Source organism: Corvus hawaiiensis, chromosome 2 (genome assembly GCF_020740725.1).
Source record: "Corvus hawaiiensis isolate bCorHaw1 chromosome 2, bCorHaw1.pri.cur, whole genome shotgun sequence".
NCBI classification, from domain to species: Eukaryota; Metazoa; Chordata; class Aves; order Passeriformes; family Corvidae; genus Corvus; species Corvus hawaiiensis.
Genome location: NC_063214.1, coordinates 83,104,869 through 83,123,520, shown reverse-complemented (window position 1 = coordinate 83,123,520; position 18,652 = coordinate 83,104,869). Strand labels below are relative to the sequence as shown.

Sequence of the window (18,652 nt, the reverse complement as noted above, 5' to 3'; positions counted from 1 at the left end):
TGTCAACCGAGTGAGATATATTCAGCTGTCACTGCTGCCTGCAGTTGCCTGATATACTGCTTCTCTGCTTTTAAACAGAGAGTAGTAGAACAAAGAACACCAGCTTCCTACTCCTTTGCAGGTTTCCATGGGAGAAAGAGCTTGGAGAGAAGGCAGCTTTTGCAGCAGGAGAGCAGAAAATGATCAGCTTCAACCTACCTACAACAATAAATTGCTGAAACACACAATTTCTCAGACTTTAGAACTTGGATTGAAAAATAATCTACCAGACAACCTAGGCAGACATGGAAAGTGTGACTCTTTTAAAAACCACATATGTGTTTCACATCCACTCTCTGTGTGTTGGTATGCAAAACTGTAACGTATGTGGTTAAATCCCAAGCCACCTCTGACATTCCAGCTCAAATAAAGTTTTAAAACTACAAATTTACTATTGTGAGCTGATTTTAATTGTCCATCTTTACAATTCATAGTATTAACGCATGATTTTAAGAGGTAACTACCACAGAAATCTTAGTACTCACATGAAAAGTAACTGAGTATGTGTAAGCAATTTTGACTTCTCCACTAGCCTTATTACTTATATCCATAGGTACTCCTGAGCAATCAGGGTTGTCTGGATGGGTATGCTTGTAACTGCAGGAAGAAAAGACACAGAATGAAAGCCGCTTCACTGACAACATTCTTAAGAAAGAATTCTTTCATCTTAAAAGGGCATACCAAGGATTCTTCCCTTAAATACAAAAATTGTTCTTAATGTGTCATAAATTTCAGAACACATGAGGAACATATCCTAAGCTCAGGATTTTTTCAAACTTGAACTTCTTAAACAAGATTTGTCTCTTCTAAAAAGAACACAGTCTCTGAAGCAGAGTAACAAAAATGAAGGAAGTCTTAGTACTGCTATGAGCCTCCAAAACACTCAAGAAGTTACAACACCAGAATTACTAACTTCTGTCAGAAAAAAATACTTTCAACTGAACCAACAATGCAACCAGCTCAGTTAAACCATGAAAGACAAGATGCTAAGAAATAATAAAACAGACACCAGCTGTGCAAAAGCCACACTCATCAGTTGTTCTGGTGTCTGTGTATCTGCGAAATCTTTCTACTCAAACCCTGATTGTTGAAGACATCAAATCTTGCACTCCAGTCAAGCCAGCATCAGGCACTGGTGGCCTATTCTGATACAAAACAGAGTATTCCCTGGTAGGGAAATTAGGGTTCTACATGCACACATACACACACACACACACACACACCACACCCCACAAACACTTACAGGTTTTATTTTGTCATTTTTTTGGTCCAAACAGGAAAAAATGCACCAAGATCCATCAAATTCAGAACAAAATGATATTAGACTGTCCTAACTACACCACATCAATCAACAGGAGAGGTAATCTACAGGTCACATATCTGAAAACATTTCTGACTAGCAGCAGGTTCCCAGATCAAAGCAAGTGTCTTAGGATGGATCACTTTTTGATGACAAGTTACTTTTAGCTACCAACCTTTTTGGTTCAAGTTTAGCAGCAACTAGTCTTGCTCCCAGAGCTTCATTTTCCACAACATGGTAATATATTTTTATGTCAACGTGGTTGAAAATATAAAAGGTATCTTTTTCATGAAATTCTGACTGCAATGACAAAAGGTTGTATTAAACAATCAAAAAATACAGACATCTCAAAGCCTTAGACAGAAGCCTGCATAACAGAATTTTAGACTGTATACAGTTTTTCTGTCAAGAAGTTCTCCTAAAATATGAATGCAAGATATTAGGAATTATAAAGACAGTAAGTGTCTTCTTGCATTAAAAACACGAGTTAGAAAAGTTAATGCTAAGAACAGTCTACTACAACTGAAAAGTAGAAAAATTAATTTAAAATATTTTTAAAATATATTAATAAATTTCTCTAACTGAAGATGTCCTATTTTATTTAAGCAGCAAACTGAATAGATAACTATGACAACTTTTATTATCAGAAGCATTTCATAAACATCAGCTATTTTAAAACAATGAGTATCTTTTTCAGCAATTAAACAGAACCTTCCAAGACAAACAATGCAAATAAATGCTCTCTGTGACAGAACCACCTTTGAAACCAAAGATGCATGAATGGCAATGGGATGAATGGCAAGCAGTGGCCAAGATGCTGAATGCAAACCTCTGGTGAAGGGAAACATCACTTTGGAATTTAGTCAGCTAAAGAGGTTGTTAAACTCACAAGTAATTTAACACTCTATCTACTGAAGTTCAGTTAGCATCTCTTAAGGGTTCTATCCCCACCCCTCCTATAGATCACCCCAATTATAAGAATAGTTACATAAATGAAATGTTCTTCTACAGTACATTAGTTACTCCTTCAAAGGTTATTTTCCTTTTATTAAAAGCAAGTACGAAAATAATATTAAAATAATATTGCCAGATTATATGTTTGATCATAAATGCATCCTTTCATATGGAGTCCCTGAAACCAACTCATTATGGAGGCAATTAAACAAAATTGACAACAACAGAAACTGTCGTCTTTGGTAAAATCTATCCAGTAAAACCAACCATTTTGAAAAAAACCAAAAACCTATTCCAAGTTCTCAGTGACCTTGCCATGGAAGAGGTCTGTGGTAGTCTAAAGACTTCCTGGACTTTCTGTTGTATTCTTATCTCCATAATGCTTTCAGTGCACTTATCTGGACCTCCACCACGATATCATCTGTCTATCACAAGAGAATCTTTGCTCATGCAGAAATCTTATGTCTTCTTCCATCAGCTCCCAGTTTTAGGGAAAGCAAACCTTTGAAAAGTACGCAGAGGTACAAACACACCTACGCAAACCGGCTTCCATGAAAACACTTCTATCCCACAAAAATGTAAAGTTCAAGCCTTCAAATGTTTCAATTTCTTAGGCAACGAAGGATGACACGCTTTCCTTCACTGTTAGACTCCACATGCACTAAATGCCATGCACGTTCATCCCTTGATCTTTTAGAGCCCTTCTGTATTATGCAGCATAAGAGACAAGGTTTTTAGGCTTAGATCAGGCTTTCCAGCTGAGGTACTTGCACAGACCAAAACACTTGCCTATTTTTATGCAACATGGGTTCTTAAAATAGCAAGGACTCACCATAGAAACCTGACACAGGAGAAATGCTAGTCTCTAAATTAGTAGAAAGGGAATATTTAAAAATATATAATTGCATAAACATACATTAATAACACAGGCATCTTTTGGACGGCCATCTTCTGTAATATAACAGCCAATAGGAAAACCAGGATTGCAGAACCTCTGGCCATCTTCCACATCATAACACCACGTCACAGGCATGTTGTCCACAATCCTGTAAATGGCATAGTGACACTTCACAATTTTTCAAAATACACAGTGTAATGGAAACAAAACCAGATTAACATTAATCTAACTTTGCTACATTCATTACTGGAATATTAACTACAAAGATAATACTACCCATGGAATTGCACTGATTGCCAATCCAAGTTCCAAACGAGTTACAAGCATGTAGCTCTTCAACCAACACCATTCCATTCAGTGCACTGTTTCATGAAGACCCCTTACAAAAACAGCCCAAAGCAGAAAACTCACCCAGTCCGAAGTCATAACAATTTAACTTTTCATTATTTTGTCTTTAAAAAATGGCCAAAAGCATCAAATTTGCTAAACCACCTAAAACTGACAAGTTCAAGACAAAACACAAAATTAAAACCAAAAATGCCTACATCACATATTATTCATTCTCCAGCTTCCTCACTGCTCTTCCATTGCAAAAGACATTTTTCATGGCACTCTTTAAACTTTTTTTTGCTATTTAAGTGAATTCCTGATCATTAACCTCATTTATAGCTACCAAAGAGTATGCAACACTTTGATTAGATGATTTGCATTACCAAAAAATTGTAAGCCACCAAACAACTGGGGAAATAATAACTTTCAAACCTGCTGCTTTTATATTATTACCTCACAATATTTACATTCATATTACCTAAAACCAGGGGGTTTATAGGTCACTTTCAGTAACAAATTTGTGGAACTGCACACTCCCATGATGAGTTGCAGAAAGTCATAGGACACTAAGATACAAACTGTATCTAACATGCAACTAACAGCACAAATGTCAAAACCAAAACCATACTTTTAAACATAAGAGAAAGGTAACTAACATAGGATCCTGCCCCTTCATAAAAGGAACTACTAGAAGACCATAAACCAATTTCTTTATGTTTTATGAAGTGTTTTAACTAGCTGAAAGATAAGTCCCCAAAATATGTCATGTAAAGAAGACTTAAAATTCAGTATCTGCCAGCATTAATTGCCCAAGGTATACTTTCAATGGTATATTAATAAACTTCATACATGAAGACATCGAACAACTGCCAATTTTTGTGCATCGCTAAACCAAAAAAAGGACATCCCACTGAAAGCTAATGCAACAGATTTTTTTGTACAACTTACCAAGCTACTGAATATCTTTACACTTAAGTGTCTTATAGATACTTTGAAACACTTAATTAAACATAGGAATTATAACTTCGGACAACAAAAACAAAGCACTGTTTAATCTATTGCATGTTGGAACAGCCTCTAAATTACCACTAGTTTTTAAAGCACATTAACAGACAGTGGTTAAAAACAGTGGTACATGCTGCCTTTATCCACACAACATGGAGAGATCTGCATAATCCCTACCAGTAGCTACCCAGCAGAAATAAGATACAGTATTGGTTTATATCGATACAATAGAAAGGGTGAAGACAGGCCCTACAAAAACAAGAGTTTCCAGGTTTTCAAGAGATTCCAAAGACTATTGCAGTTGCAAGTAGCAGCAGCAGCAGCAGCAACCAATTCCTACTCCCTTTCCATCCTACTACAGGGTACAATGAAGTTGCAAATTAGGAGCTATACCAGATTTAGATTCATTACTTTGGATCATATTCTATGAGGCCAATGGCATGAGGTTCAACAAGGCCAAGTGCTGGGTTCTGTGCGTGGGTCACAACAGCCCCATGTAGCACTACAGGCTGGGGCAAGAGTGGCTGGAAAACTACCTGGCAGAAAAGGTCCTGGGGGTGCTGGTCCAGAGCCATTGCACATGAGCCAGCAGTGAACCCAAGCAGCCAAGAAGGTCAGTGTCATCCTGGCCTGTACCAGCAGTACTGGGGCCAGCAGGACCAGGGCAATGATTGTCCCCCTGTACTCAGCACTGGCAAGGCCACATCTCAAATCCAGTGTCCAGTTCTGGGCCACTCACCACTAGAAAGACACTGAAGTGCTGGAGGTTGTCCAGAGAAAGGCAACAGAACTGGGGAAGGGTATTATGATGAGTGGCTGAGGGAGCTGGGGTTGTTTAGTCTGGAGAAAAGGAGGCTCAGGAGAGACCTTATTGCTCTCTACAAATGTGTGACAGATGTTCAAGGTGGAGGTCAGTCACTTTTCCCAGGCAACTAGCAATAGGAAGAGAGGATGGCCTAAAGCCGTGCCAAGGCAGGTTCAGGTTGGATATTAGAAAAACTTCTTCATTGAAAGGGTGGTCAGGCATTGGAACAGGCTGTGCAGGGAAGTGATGGAATCATCAACCACAGAGGTACGTAAAAGACTAGATATGGCATTTAGGGACATGGTTTAGTGGTGGAATTGGCAGTGTTAGGTTAATGTTTGTATTTGGTTTGTGTGGCAAGGTTTAGGTTGGCAGGGGGCTGTAGAGGTTTTTGTAAGAACTGCCAGAAGCTTCCCCCACATCCAAGAGAGCGAGAGCCAGCTGGCTCCAACACAGACTCCCTGCTGGCCAAGGCCAAGCCCGTAAGTGACCAGAGGCAGCACCTCTGAGAAACAGATTTAGGAAAAGGACAAAAAGCCCTTCACAACAGCAGCTGCAGTGGGAGAGACAGTGGGAATATGTACAACTCTGCAGACACCAAGGCCAGTGGAGATGAAGAGGGAAGAGGTGCTCCAGGCACAGGAGCAGAGCACATGGTGCAGACCACGGTGAGTCAGGCTGTCCCCTTGCAGCTCACGGAGAACCACAGGGCAGCACATACCCTCTTGCAGCCCATGGAGGACCCCACACCAGAGCAGATGGATGTGCCCTGAAGGAGGCTGTGATGCCATGGGAAGCTCACACTGGAGCAGGCTCCTGGCAGGACATGTGGCTCCATGGAAAGATGAGCCCACTCTGCAGCAGGTTTGCCAGGATTTGTGAACCCATGGGAGACCCATGCTGGTGCAGCCTCTTCTTGAAGAACTGCACCCCATGGAAGTGACCCACACTGGAGCAGTTCATGAAGAACTGCAGCCCATGGAAAGGACTTGCATTGGGGAAAGTCATGAAAACCTCTCCCATGGGAGCAACCCCACACTGGAGCAAGGGCAGAGTGTGGGGAGTCCAGACCCTGAGGAGAAAGGAGTGGCAGAGACTGTGTGATGAACTGACCACAATCCCCATTCCCTGTGCCACTGGGGGGAAGAAGTGGTGAAAACTGGGAGTGAAGCTGTGCCTGCAAAGAAGGAAGGGGTGGGGAGAAGGTGTTCTAACATTTGGGTTTATTTCCCATTATCCTACTCTGATTTGACTGGTAATAAATTAAACTAAATTCCCCAGTTTGAGGAATCTGTTTTGCCCATGACAGTAGTTGATGAGTGATCTCTCCCTACCCTTATCTTGACCCTTTTGCCACATTTTCCCTCCCCGTCCACTTGAGGAGGGAAGTGACAAAGCAGCCTTGGTGAGCACCTGGTGTCCAGCCAGGGTCAACCCACCACACAGTTGGGCTCAATGATCTTAGAGGTCCTTTCCAACCTAAACAATTCTATGCTTGTATATTTGAAATTTTATCTCCATAACATATGCTAGAGAGATTGCTTGCTTTTGTTAGAGTTTTAATCTCCTAATCAAAACAAGGCAACATTAACATATTGCAAGTAAACTTGGTTTGGATAAAGGCTTTCCTTTGCATCTATGCAGCAAAGACATACTGAGCTGCCTTCAAGCAGCAATGCCGGAACAAATTGATAGTTTAAGTAGCAAATCATTTTTCACAGTTAATCTTCAAATTTAAAATGACTTGAAGAGATTATACATGTGGAGCAAATATGCTATTCAACAGTGTTCTTATACGTCTCTCAAGAACATCTGGTGATGAACACTGTCAGCCAAGATATCAGTATAGCTGTTGAGTCCAATTCAGTATGTCAATTCCTAATCTTATTAAGTGGCTTTTGAAACCTTAAAAGTACTTTGCACCATCTGTGTTCCCCAGGAATTTCATGATAAACTGAAGCTGGATAATAACCCTCTACTGAATCCTCACTTATGCTACCTTGTTGATCCCTGTACAACATACCTCTGCACCATATTCCTGGAGCACGCATCATTAATCACAAAATCCAGCCACTGCCACTTTGTGAAGCTGTGGCTAAGGAGGACTAACGGACATAACCAGGGATTTTTCACGCCACTGATTCTAAAGTTCTAGGGCAGTGGGCAGAGCAAAAAAAAATAGTAGAAATGCCATTAAAATAACTAAGAAATAACCTAAATTTCAAGGGAAGTTTTCACACTGAAAACCAGAATTATATCTTACTTAAATCTCAACAGTCTTATAAAGTTAGCTATACTGGTTAAAAAAAAAGTATACTTGAATACACTAAGTATATTTGTTAAACAATTTAATCTACAGGGGAAAAAACCCAAACCAATCTGAAGTACTTTTTGGTATGATTAGTTTTACACAGTTCTGTTTCAGTTTCTATCAGCTTACATTATGGGCTTTCCTAAAAAAATTAATTTCTTTCAAGTCTCATACCCTTGGGAAGCTATTTTTAATTTATACACCAAAACATACTCAATCTTTTAAAGCTGAAGCTTTATGCCAGACTCACATGCATCACTGAAATTCAAAGTGGTGCAAATATTACAAACATATGCAGTATTTTAGAGGAAAATAATCAAATCCAGCATGTTTGAAGCTCCACTTATTTTAGCATTAGGCATATACACTTTAAATCCCTGCAAAAGTAGCTGTACCTTTCAGAGTTTCTTTATTACTTCCTTGTTCACCTACCTGAACATACGACTATTGCCTGTGAACCTTTCTGACATAACCTATAAAGCTCCTATTACACTAATTTTCAAGAGATTCCCAGAAATATTTACATCAGTGAACCACTGTTTATCCCCACAAAGAGATATCCCATAGCAGTTCCCGAGAGCAGTAGGAAATGCACTTGTTGCCTTTCCAGCTGTTTCAAAACTGAAGGAATGAAATGTGACATTACAGAAGAACAGTTAATGACAGTGGCAACATTCAACGTGCATTTTTACTAAAATACCCAAAAAGTTTAAATACAGCTAGATGAAGACCAAAACGTTTGTTCCCATAAAGCAGGAGGCCCACATTTGGAATTAGGGCATACCTCTGAGTGACACCAGTTAATGATGCTCACGTACTCCCTGCAAACACTTGCCTCAGGAACTCATGCCCAAGTTGTTCCTTCTACTCTCGCACCTGGAAGCTGCTGTTGGCAGAGCATACCAACACATCAAGCACTAAATAAACACTAATAACGTGGCTGGCTATTTCCAGTGTCAAGACCGAGCCTGCTGATAAACGATTCACAGCTCCTGGATGTGGGTGTAGTGTTGGGAAACTGAAAACCTGCCTGGGATTCAGCACACACACTGAGCCTTGCCACCCTAAATGCCCATCAGAGGAGGATTCAATGTCCAAGCTGAAACAGAGCCCCAGCATGCTTCAAGGTCAATCAGACGGTTACAGGGAGACTCAGAGAATAGGGAAGGACCAAGCGTTTATGCGTTCCCCAAAATTATTTCATAGTTTCCATTGGCCACCTTTCCCTTCCATATCCATAGAAGAGAAACAAACATTGCATAAAACTCTTTCAGAACTGTTGATCCTGTCTCCTGGACACAGCATTTAAAGGTGACTGCAAGGGCTCTCAAGGAAAACAAAGACATAGCAACAGAATAAAGGTCCTGTAAGACTTTTCGCAAGCTAAGGCAGGACTAATTTCTCCATTTACAGGTGAAAAGAAGCAGCAGTATTTTACAGTAAGCACAAAGCTTGGTGTTCAAAAACAGACTAATTTCCATTGCTCCTAGTGCTTATCCTTTTAGTGAAGGAAATTTTTTTATGAAGACAACAAACAATATAACATTTCTGCAAAAACAGAAGGGGAATACATTAAGTGCCTCTATCTAGTGTTCCATCTGTATTAACTTGCAAATACGAAATTATAAACTAAATTATCACCAATGTAGTACACTAACCAATCTATGAATTTTGATACCAACTTACCAGTGATGTTGATAATTCAGTAGCATACTTTTTTTCAAAAAGTCTAATTTCTGTTTATCTTCTGGCTTTGTGGTATCATATGTTTTTGTACAAACAGACTTACACGTCTCCTTCTTGTTGAATGTGAACTAAGAAAAATGAAAGACTCATGAGCAAAAAGGTTTTAACAGACTGTCTTGTATCAGTATTTAACAATTTCTCCTATGCATTTCATTGCCTATACTATTATACTGAAAACACCTAACAAATTACAGAGGCTAGGTACATTAACCCTCCAGAGAAGGTTTTTATATTGGTGTGTGCTATAAACCCCTCCTGTGCTCACAGTAGGAGCCCTACAGCAAGAGCTCCTTGTTACTGAATAAAACACGTTTTCTGCCATGATTTACCAGATAAGTCATTTGACCTCACGGCAGCCATGCTGTCACAGGCAGCTTCAATTGGTAACTTTCTCTCCTACTACCTCAGTAGAAGAGAATGTGAGAGCTTCAGTCACCAGAAAAGACCAGCTAGCTAACACTATTTATAATTCTTCCATTTTACAGCTGCAATACTTTCAGATCTGGTTCCAAGAAACAAGAGTGCTGAGCAGCAATAATCAGGTTTTGTCACATCCCAAAGAGGGAAGACAACCTGCACAGCATTTCAGGCTACAACTCCACAATGCAAAGCACACAGTTACAGTTAGGTTAAACGGACAGATTTCCATTGTGTGGAATTTCAGATGCCAAAGCTCTCTCAGATAAAGCCCTTGTGAAAATCATCTTCAAGATTCTAATCTCCTTTGGTTACATTTGAAAGCACACATTACAAAACATCCCGTCAGAGAACAAACCCTGTAAGGAGACGGTTCTATCCTCTCTCCAAATAAGACTTGGCCAAGGTTTTCAGATGGACGCTTCTTTCCTTCTGCTTGACAGAAATCAAACCTGAATTAGAGACAAAATAAAAAAAAAGAATAAAATATTCTCAGCTGCAAATAATGTTCCCAAATCAACACGTTCATCATAAGTAAAGGAACTACACAGCTTCTCCTGTAGACAACAGTTTCTTCATTTAACCTGTGAGGTGTGAAAATCACTATCCCAGTTTGAAAATAAACCAAATAGAACCAACAATCAAATCTCTTAATCAGCTATTTCAGAACACTGTAGTGTAAGTTTCTTTGAGTAATTAGAAATTTCCTACTTGAACACGGATTTTAGACAAGAATTAAATCTTCATCTAGAGTTTAATAATGACTCTGAGAAAAAAGTATGCAGGCAGATTCTTGAATTTGGGGAAAATTAAACTAAACTAAAATAAAACACAGATAGAGACAGCTGCCTTACAACACACACTATTAAACAGGTTATCACAGTTTTATTCACCAACACATTTAATAGCACATCCTCCACGTTTTCCCAGTCTATTTTTAAATATATCACATTTGTGTTCTTTAAAGTGTAGACATAACTGGTGCTTAAGCTCTTCAATATTAACAGTCAAAATCTTTATAGCAAAAACTTTACATAGTTGTACCAGGCACTGATACATTTTGTGCACTCCTATGATGTGTACAAAGAAAACATTTAACACCTCATTAAGATAAATGATGTGATGTTCGCACCTCATTACCACTTTAACTCATCTGGCATAGGCTACTAAAGACAGCAGTAATACTTTGATCTACAGTGACAACTAATGCAGTAAAGTATCATATATATACACACATATTTTAACCTTAAGTTACACTACAACAGTGATTCAGCCTCCACAAGGGCCTATAAATCCATGCACTAAAGTATGAGCAAAGACAACTGAGACAAAGGAAGCAATGTAGGCATCCATCTGCTCATTGAAAATTCTGTATTTGTAAACTTATGTTAAAAAAATAAATAGACATGCCTCAGTGGCACACTGCTGTAACAAGATGTAGATAATACTTTCAGGTAAATTAAATCCATATTTTTGGAAAAACTGACAATTAAAATGGCACAAACAGTATAATATACTTACGCAGTGTATTCGTAGGGAAGGACAGATTCTACTGAGTCAAGCCTGTTCACAAACAGCTCAATTCCAGACTGAAAGAGCAGAAATAATCAGCAGTTATATTTAAGTACTTCTTCAATTCTCATGGATATATAAAAATAGATTTGTTTGAATAAGGCTAAGGAAAGCTGAAAAGGTAAGATTTGTGCAATTGTACATCTTGATGTGTAATGAACTGTATCCACTGGGAGCGTAAGTAAAGCACTGTCTAACCATCACAAAAGCAGTGACCACATGACAAAAACACTCAAAGGCTAACATAACCATTCCAATTACAACATAGCAGGAAATCATGCACAAAAATAATATCCTTAGCACAGTTGCCATGTACCAAGTTAGAGCCATATCAGTCATCACCACAACTTTAGTGTAATAAAAGTCTGAAAAGAACAGGAAGAAAAGTGCAGATGAGACCAGTACTTCTCCCTGTAATTAAAATGGTCCATAATTTAAACTGTATAGTAACTAAGAACTGAACTATGAGAATTTAGACAAAGTATTCAGACTGATACACCATTTTAAGTTTGAACAGAATCTCCTTCCAAAGAGGAGGCAAGGATACCAACATTTACCTTCCTATAAAGTTTTTCAGTAACTCTATCAACTCTTGAAATTCAGTCTACTGTGGTTTCAGACTAGTTTGGTCTGTATACATTTGTTCTATATACACAGATGGGCTAGCCTGCCGCTATGGAAAAGGAGAGGTCTCTCACTCTTCCCTCTTAGTCTCAAAATCCTTTCCCTTATTCTAGTCTTGCAGTTCCAATAAATTTCAAGTGTTTGCCTTACGCTGCTTCTGGCAGTTATCTGCTTGCACAGCAAAACAATTCAATGGGCTTAAACAGCAAAAGATTTATCCAAAGAAACTTTAAAGAGCAGTTCTTAGTACCATAGCAAGCTGTCCTCACTTCAGCTGTGATAGAATTTTCTTCTTAGTAGCTGGTACAGTGCTGTGTTTTGGATTCAATGAGAGAATAATGTGAAAATACTCTGAAGCTTTAAGTTGTGCCTAGGTAGTGCTTATCCTCAGTCAAGGACTTTTCAGTTTCCCATGCTCTGCCAGTGAGAACGTGCACAAGAAGCTGGGAAGGAGCATGGCCAGGAGAAGCAGACCTGAACTGGCCAAAGGGCCATTCCATACCATGGAATGCCACACTCAGTATATAAACTAGGAGAGCTGGCTGGAAGGGGATGATCACTGCTCAGGGATGGACTGGGCATCCACCAGTGGGTGGTGAGCAATTGTAGTGTGCAACTTGCTTTGCCTGAGTTTTATTTCGCCCCCCCCATTAAAATTATTTTTATTATTGTTACTATCATTAGTAGTATGAGTATATTTTTTTGTTTCAATTAAACTGTTCTTATTTCAACACACAAGTTACTTTTCCCCCTCAATTCTCCTCACCATCTCACTGGGGTCAGCAGGGAGTGAGCAGCTGTGTGGCTCTTAGTTGCCAGCTGGGGTTAAACCACAACACAAATTGAGCTATCTTACTGTGTAATCAGACAAGAGCTGAAGAGCAAAACAAAGGTGAATGCCCTCAAGAACAAACCCTCTCCCTTTCAACAGCAAGCCATCTATTTTCTTACCAACAGAAGAGCATTTCCTCCCTATGAAAATTCACTCAAGTTTGGCCAAACCAAGAAATTCTGGAGGAAAAGAAAAGATGGAAATATCCACATGTATCTGTAGCTCAGATACTTCAGCTGGGTACTATGTTTTACTGATAGACTTTAGCTGTCCACGTGCAAGTCAGGATGCAGTTCCGCGAGATGTAGGAAGCTCTGTGAGCTGTCAGCATGACCCATTAAGTGAAGACACACCTTGAGGCTCGTCCTTCCCCTGCCCTAAGCCACGCAGACCTGCTGCTCACCTCTGGGTAGGGCACACTTGCCGTAATTCTGTAAGCCACTTCAACTCCCTAACACAGCAAGAAACTAGAGTGGCAAAAAGTTGGATAGTTTCCTGCCATGTTAAGCTCAAAAAACCAAGTAACACAGCTGGGTCAATGCAAATGACAGGAATACACCGCCCGGGGGAAGACAGGATCAAAATCTCTTGCTCCCAGCAGCAGGGAGTTAGACTGCCTCAGCTGGTCACAGAACCATGGCCTTAAATAAGCTACTTTTCATTGGAGGAGATTTATGTGAATCCTCCAAATTTTCCTAAGATTAATATGCATTACTACAGAACAGCATATTTGAGAAACAATTTCCCATACAACACCAAATCCTTTTTGGAGTGAGCAGTATTTTTTAAAACTGAATAAGGATTCTTAATCTTCTGGCAAGAACTGCTGGTTAAGTCAGCACAGATGCCATTCCATTTCTGATGGTATTCCAACCAAAACCAAAAGAAGCAGCCAAACTGAGTTTGTCCAAGCAGATTAGCAGGCAACTTGGAGAAAGGGGGAAAGCCATGAGTCTCACTGCTCTTAGTTACACGCCCTGTTAAAAACATCTCATCCCATCTCACCAATAGAGGACAGGAGATCTGCAGGGATCGTAACAGACAAACAGTACATTTGGAGATCTGGCATGTGGATCTAAATCCTCAGGCAGAGGAAAATTCACTATTACTGACATTGCAATTAACAGTGGTAATTGCAAGAAATCTGCGAGAAATGTAAAAAATGAAGGCTGTCCAAGAAAGCTTAATTTTATCTGCTTACATAAATATGGTACAGCAATAATCCGATCACATATTGTTTCTCCTTACCAGGGACCAGAGTACCTTCACTTGATGGAGAGAATTACATGTGAAGAGTGCTTTAGACTTCTCCATATGCCTATGTCTAATATGTAAATTGATAAGAGGTGGATAATTTCAGAAAGAATTTCTGCAATACTACAGCTGTTGAGGTATTCAGCTGCCTGCTAGTGGTACATTTACATTACCCAAGTACCTCACTTCACATTTATTAAATGATAAATTCTCAGGAGAAGACAAACATTTTGAACATGTTACATGAGTAATAAAAATTCAGAGACATCTGAGAAAGATCACCCCATAAGTGTCTCAGGCTGGTTACAAAAGATAGTAGGCTACATGGTCCACCTGACTTAAAAAAATAAATCTTTCTTCTACAAGCTTAAAACAGGAATAATCCAAACATAGCAATGTTTTTCAGGGATGTTGTGAAAAAATACAAACTGCAGCTTGAAAGCTTTAGCCTGTATTTGAAAAAAACCCAGTCCTTAATAGGGTGGTGCAGTGCTGTAACAGGTCACCCAGGGAGGAGAGAGATGCTCCATGCTTGGACGTTTCCAAGGCTTGCTTAAACAAAGGTAGAGCTGAGTTGATCTAGTGCTGACAACAGTGGTGCTCTCTGTCCTCTCATGCTGCTGGCACGAGGCTGCAGTATGTGACCTGCTGAGGTCACTTCCAAGCACCATTTCTGTGGTCCTATAAATGAACCTCCACAGGATATTTTACTACTACAACTCAAGTGTCTTCATTATGTGCTTGGCTTATTCCCGGCTCTGCTGATTCAAGACGGCAAAAGGATAAAGTCAGCACATGGTATTTACCAAAAGCATACAGTTTAAGAAGCCTCCTATTCTAAAGAATTACAAACCAGTGTTTCATGTAATGCAGAAGCTGAGAGCTCAGAAAGTGCAAGACAGCCACTTTCTACAGCAGTAAGACCATGGATCATAAAACTGATTGGTCTTGAACTTTCTCATTTGAGTATTAAAGCACAGTCTGTTTCAACTTCCGTCACGGCAGTAGGAAACAACTTCAAAAGGTGCCCCAAAGGAGAAAAGACTATTTTTCATCAGAGGAGATCTACATTAATTCTCCCCACCAATAGCATTACAAGCGACTAATTTGGTTATGTGAACTTTGCTCGTCACTTCGGCAGGCACAAAGGTAAGTTTAAGCTTCACTCGACACTCTGAAGCCTAGAAGCCCCTACACTTCAGGTTCCTGCAGCCAGGAAGAGACGGCAAGGAAAGTGTTACCGGGTGCTTACTTTGATATCTGCTCCAGCCACCAGCTGCTTGCTGCTGCCAAGAATCACACACACCCCTCGGCATGACCCGTCACTGCCATCCTTACTTGCTACAGCTTTCCTGCAAGGATTTGAAACGACCCAAGAGATAACCAGCCGGGACTTCCTACTTCCCCAACGTGGCCGTAGCTCACTGGATGAGGCGACAGCTCTCTCCTTCTCTCGAAGGGATCGTGGCCACTTCCCAGCCAGGCCGGAGCTGAGCCAGGAGCCAGCCAAGCACCTCTGCTTGGCACCTGGGTCCTCTGTCTTATCAACTTCCTTTCTAAGGAGCAGTGGCCATAAATTCAAACACGAGAAGTTACACCTCAACACGAGGAAGAACTTTACAGTGAGGGGGATAGAGCATGGAACAGGCTGCCCAGGGAGTCATGGAGTCTCCCTCTCCGGAGACATTCATACGCGCTCCTGTGTCACCTACTCCAGGCGACCCCACCCTGGTAGGGGGGTTGGACCACATGATCAGACATCCCTTCCAACCCTAACAACTCTGAGCAACTCGAGCACAGCGGGAACTGAACCACGCTCCGAGTCCCCGCAGCCACAGCCCCCGCACCGCCGAGGAGCCTCGGTACGGCCGAGCAAGGCGGCTACAAACCCTCCGGACAAACCCCACCACAGAGCCCCCGCGGCAGGGGAACAACACCCAGGCCGCATCGCACCCGGGCGGCCTCAGCAGCCTCCCCTCAGCGCTCCCCCGGCTCACCTTGCACTCGGGCTTCTCCTTGCCGGCCTCGCAGAAGTTGACGGGCGCCAGGCCCGGCAGGTAGAAGGCGGCGGCGGGCACGGCGGCCGCCGCCAGCGCGGCAGCGATGAGGAGAAGCATCCGCAGAGCCATGTCGGGGTCGGGGGGCGGCAGGGCTGTGGCCGGCGGGGCCAGGGGTCTCTGGGCGGCAGCGGGGTCGCGGCTCCGTCTCTCGCCCCCCGCGCCCGCCCTGACGCGGCCGCGCCGCTTCCGGCTCCCCTCTGGCGCGCGCGCGACACGTCGTCACCCACCGCGCGCGGGGCCGCCTGACCGAGCGCCGGGGGCGGGGCCGGGCCGGCGCGCGCGTTCGCTTCCGGGGTGTCTCGCGCCCCTGTTGCCATGGCAGCGCAGCTCCGTCCCGCCGAGAGCGCCGCGGCAGCAGCGACACCGGGAATGCCTGAGGAAGAGCCTTGCTGGCAGGTCAAGGGTGGTGATCCTGCCCTGTTCGGCCCGGGTGCTGTGTCCAGTTTTGGACTCCTCAGTACGAGAGAGACAGGAACTCCTGGAGCGTATCCAGCGGATGGTGACAAAGATGATCGAGGAACTAGAACTGTCTCTTACCAGGACAGGCGAAGAGATCTGGGCCTGTTCAGCCTCGGGAAGGGACATCTAAGAGAGGACCTCATCAATGTCCATAAGTATTGAAGGGAGGGTGCCAAAAGGACGGAGCCAGGCGCTGCTCGGTGGTGCCCGGCAGTAGGACGAGAGGCAAAGGGCAGAGACTGATGCACAGGAACTTCCACCTAAACGTGAGGCAGAACTTCCTTACTGTGAAAGTGACAGAGCACTGGAACAGATTGACCAGAGAGGCTGTGGGGTCTCCCTCACTGGGGATACCCCAGAACCATCTGAGCGCAATCCTGTGCCATGTGCTCTGGGATGATCCTGCCTGAGCAGAGAGGTTAGACCAGATGTCCCACTGTGGTCCCTTCCCACCTGTCCCATTCAGTGAGCCTGCGAATGTCCACAGGTGATAGGAATGGTGCTCAGTGGCCATTTGGGGCCCCCGCACCCAGGCAGTCAGTCCCAGCAAAGCCTGGGTCCAGCGATCTCAGTCAGGCTGCACTGGCTTCATGCCTGTCCTGCAGTCCTTGATGTTTTTAAAATAAATTTTGTCTTTTTAAAAATAAGTTACATATTTTTTTTAAATAAATTTTGTCTGAGGTTTTTTTGTGTGTTTTTTTTTAATTCTCAAGGGTTTCACCGGGAGGAGGAAACCACCATGCCCAACCCCTGTTACCAACGCCCTTGAATTCCCAGTAGTTTTCATTTCAAGAGTTCCTAAATGATGAAGTGGTTATTAGAATATAAAGTTAGTTTCAGAGTACTGAAACAAAACAGGAGCTTCCTCCAGATGCAGCAGAATATGGTTGCCATCGGAAAAGAGGGGGAGTGAGACTTTTTTTTTTTACAAAACATGGAATACTTCATGCAAAATATAGTCTCTTTAAAACAGATAGTCTTTATTCCTCACTTCTCTTCCCACGGACTCTTGTGGGGAAATAATGACGGACACAGGTAGGCAGGGAGCAATCACCCCTGAAGGCTGGGTAGTCAAGGAGCCAGGATGGCCTCCAGACCCAGGTGTCATGTGACCATGGTGTGATATTGCCCATACCAGACCCAGAGCAACCAACATCCCTGTCTGGTTTTGGTCTTTTTAATTCTCATGGGTTTTTGGTTTTTTTAATTCTTCTGGGTAGACAACTCATCACAGTTTTCAGACTGAAGTCTTGGGGTGAGACATACTGCTGGCTGAGTGGAGCTGGGGAGGAGGCAGGCAGACAGACAGACAGACAGATGTTGGCTGTGGTGGCTGTCCATTGCAGCTGAGCGTTCAGAACAACCCATGTCCCTGTTCCCTCCATGTCATTGACAGCTGCTGTTGTATAGCACTGACAAAAATCTACTGAAAAAATCCCCAACAAAAAACCCCCACCCTATAAGAGGGGCAGACATAAAAACTCTGTTTTGATAATGTAGGAGAGGACATTACTCAGATTTATCATTTTACCTTTCCCTACTTCCTAACACGTTCCATCAGTTTGGGCTTGTGCACCTTCAGAAACTCCAAACAACACCCTCTCATGAAAAACTATTTTTGTAAATGCTGCAGCATTTCCACTAATTGCCTTTGTTCTCACAACATCTTTTATTTTATTTTTCTGTTTACTACAGGGCTTCAGGGGCACACTTGTTGATCACACAATCCTACAGTAGCCAACCTGTCTAGGGCAGGGTGAAGCTTTGGGTGGGTCAATTCACCAGATACAGGGTTGAGCATCTAAGCACATAGACCACATAACATAGTCCTTAGGTAAGGTTATTTTAATAAATTTTTGTGAATTTTTGACATTACACAAGCCATTCTTGAAGTTTGAGATAAATGCATTAATTTATAGCATATACATTAGATATTTTTGAACTCTCCATATATTTAAAATATAAGATGTTCATCTACCTTTCTCATTCCAATTCCTACTTGTCTCATCCTGTAGATATCCTGAGAGCACAATTATAAGATCAAGC

General features: G+C 42.0%; 1 protein-coding gene across 1 annotated transcript in view; it reads right to left on the bottom strand.

Annotated features, from left to right (window-relative positions):
* TM9SF2 (transmembrane 9 superfamily member 2) overlaps positions 1 to 16,338 on the bottom strand; it is a 29,934-nt gene extending 13,596 nt beyond the window's left edge. Inside the window, exons 1-7 of the mRNA XM_048295872.1 lie at positions 16,085 to 16,338; positions 11,327 to 11,394; positions 10,164 to 10,257; positions 9,329 to 9,456; positions 3,210 to 3,339; positions 1,515 to 1,639; positions 525 to 636 (exon numbers count right to left, since the gene is read on the bottom strand). Coding sequence (XP_048151829.1) covers positions 525 to 636; positions 1,515 to 1,639; positions 3,210 to 3,339; positions 9,329 to 9,456; positions 10,164 to 10,257; positions 11,327 to 11,394; positions 16,085 to 16,216 — 789 coding nt within the window. The 5' untranslated portion in view covers positions 16,217 to 16,338. The remainder of the gene's footprint in view (positions 1 to 524; positions 637 to 1,514; positions 1,640 to 3,209; positions 3,340 to 9,328; positions 9,457 to 10,163; positions 10,258 to 11,326; positions 11,395 to 16,084) is intronic.
* Positions 16,339 to 18,652: the final 2,314 nt, after the last annotated feature.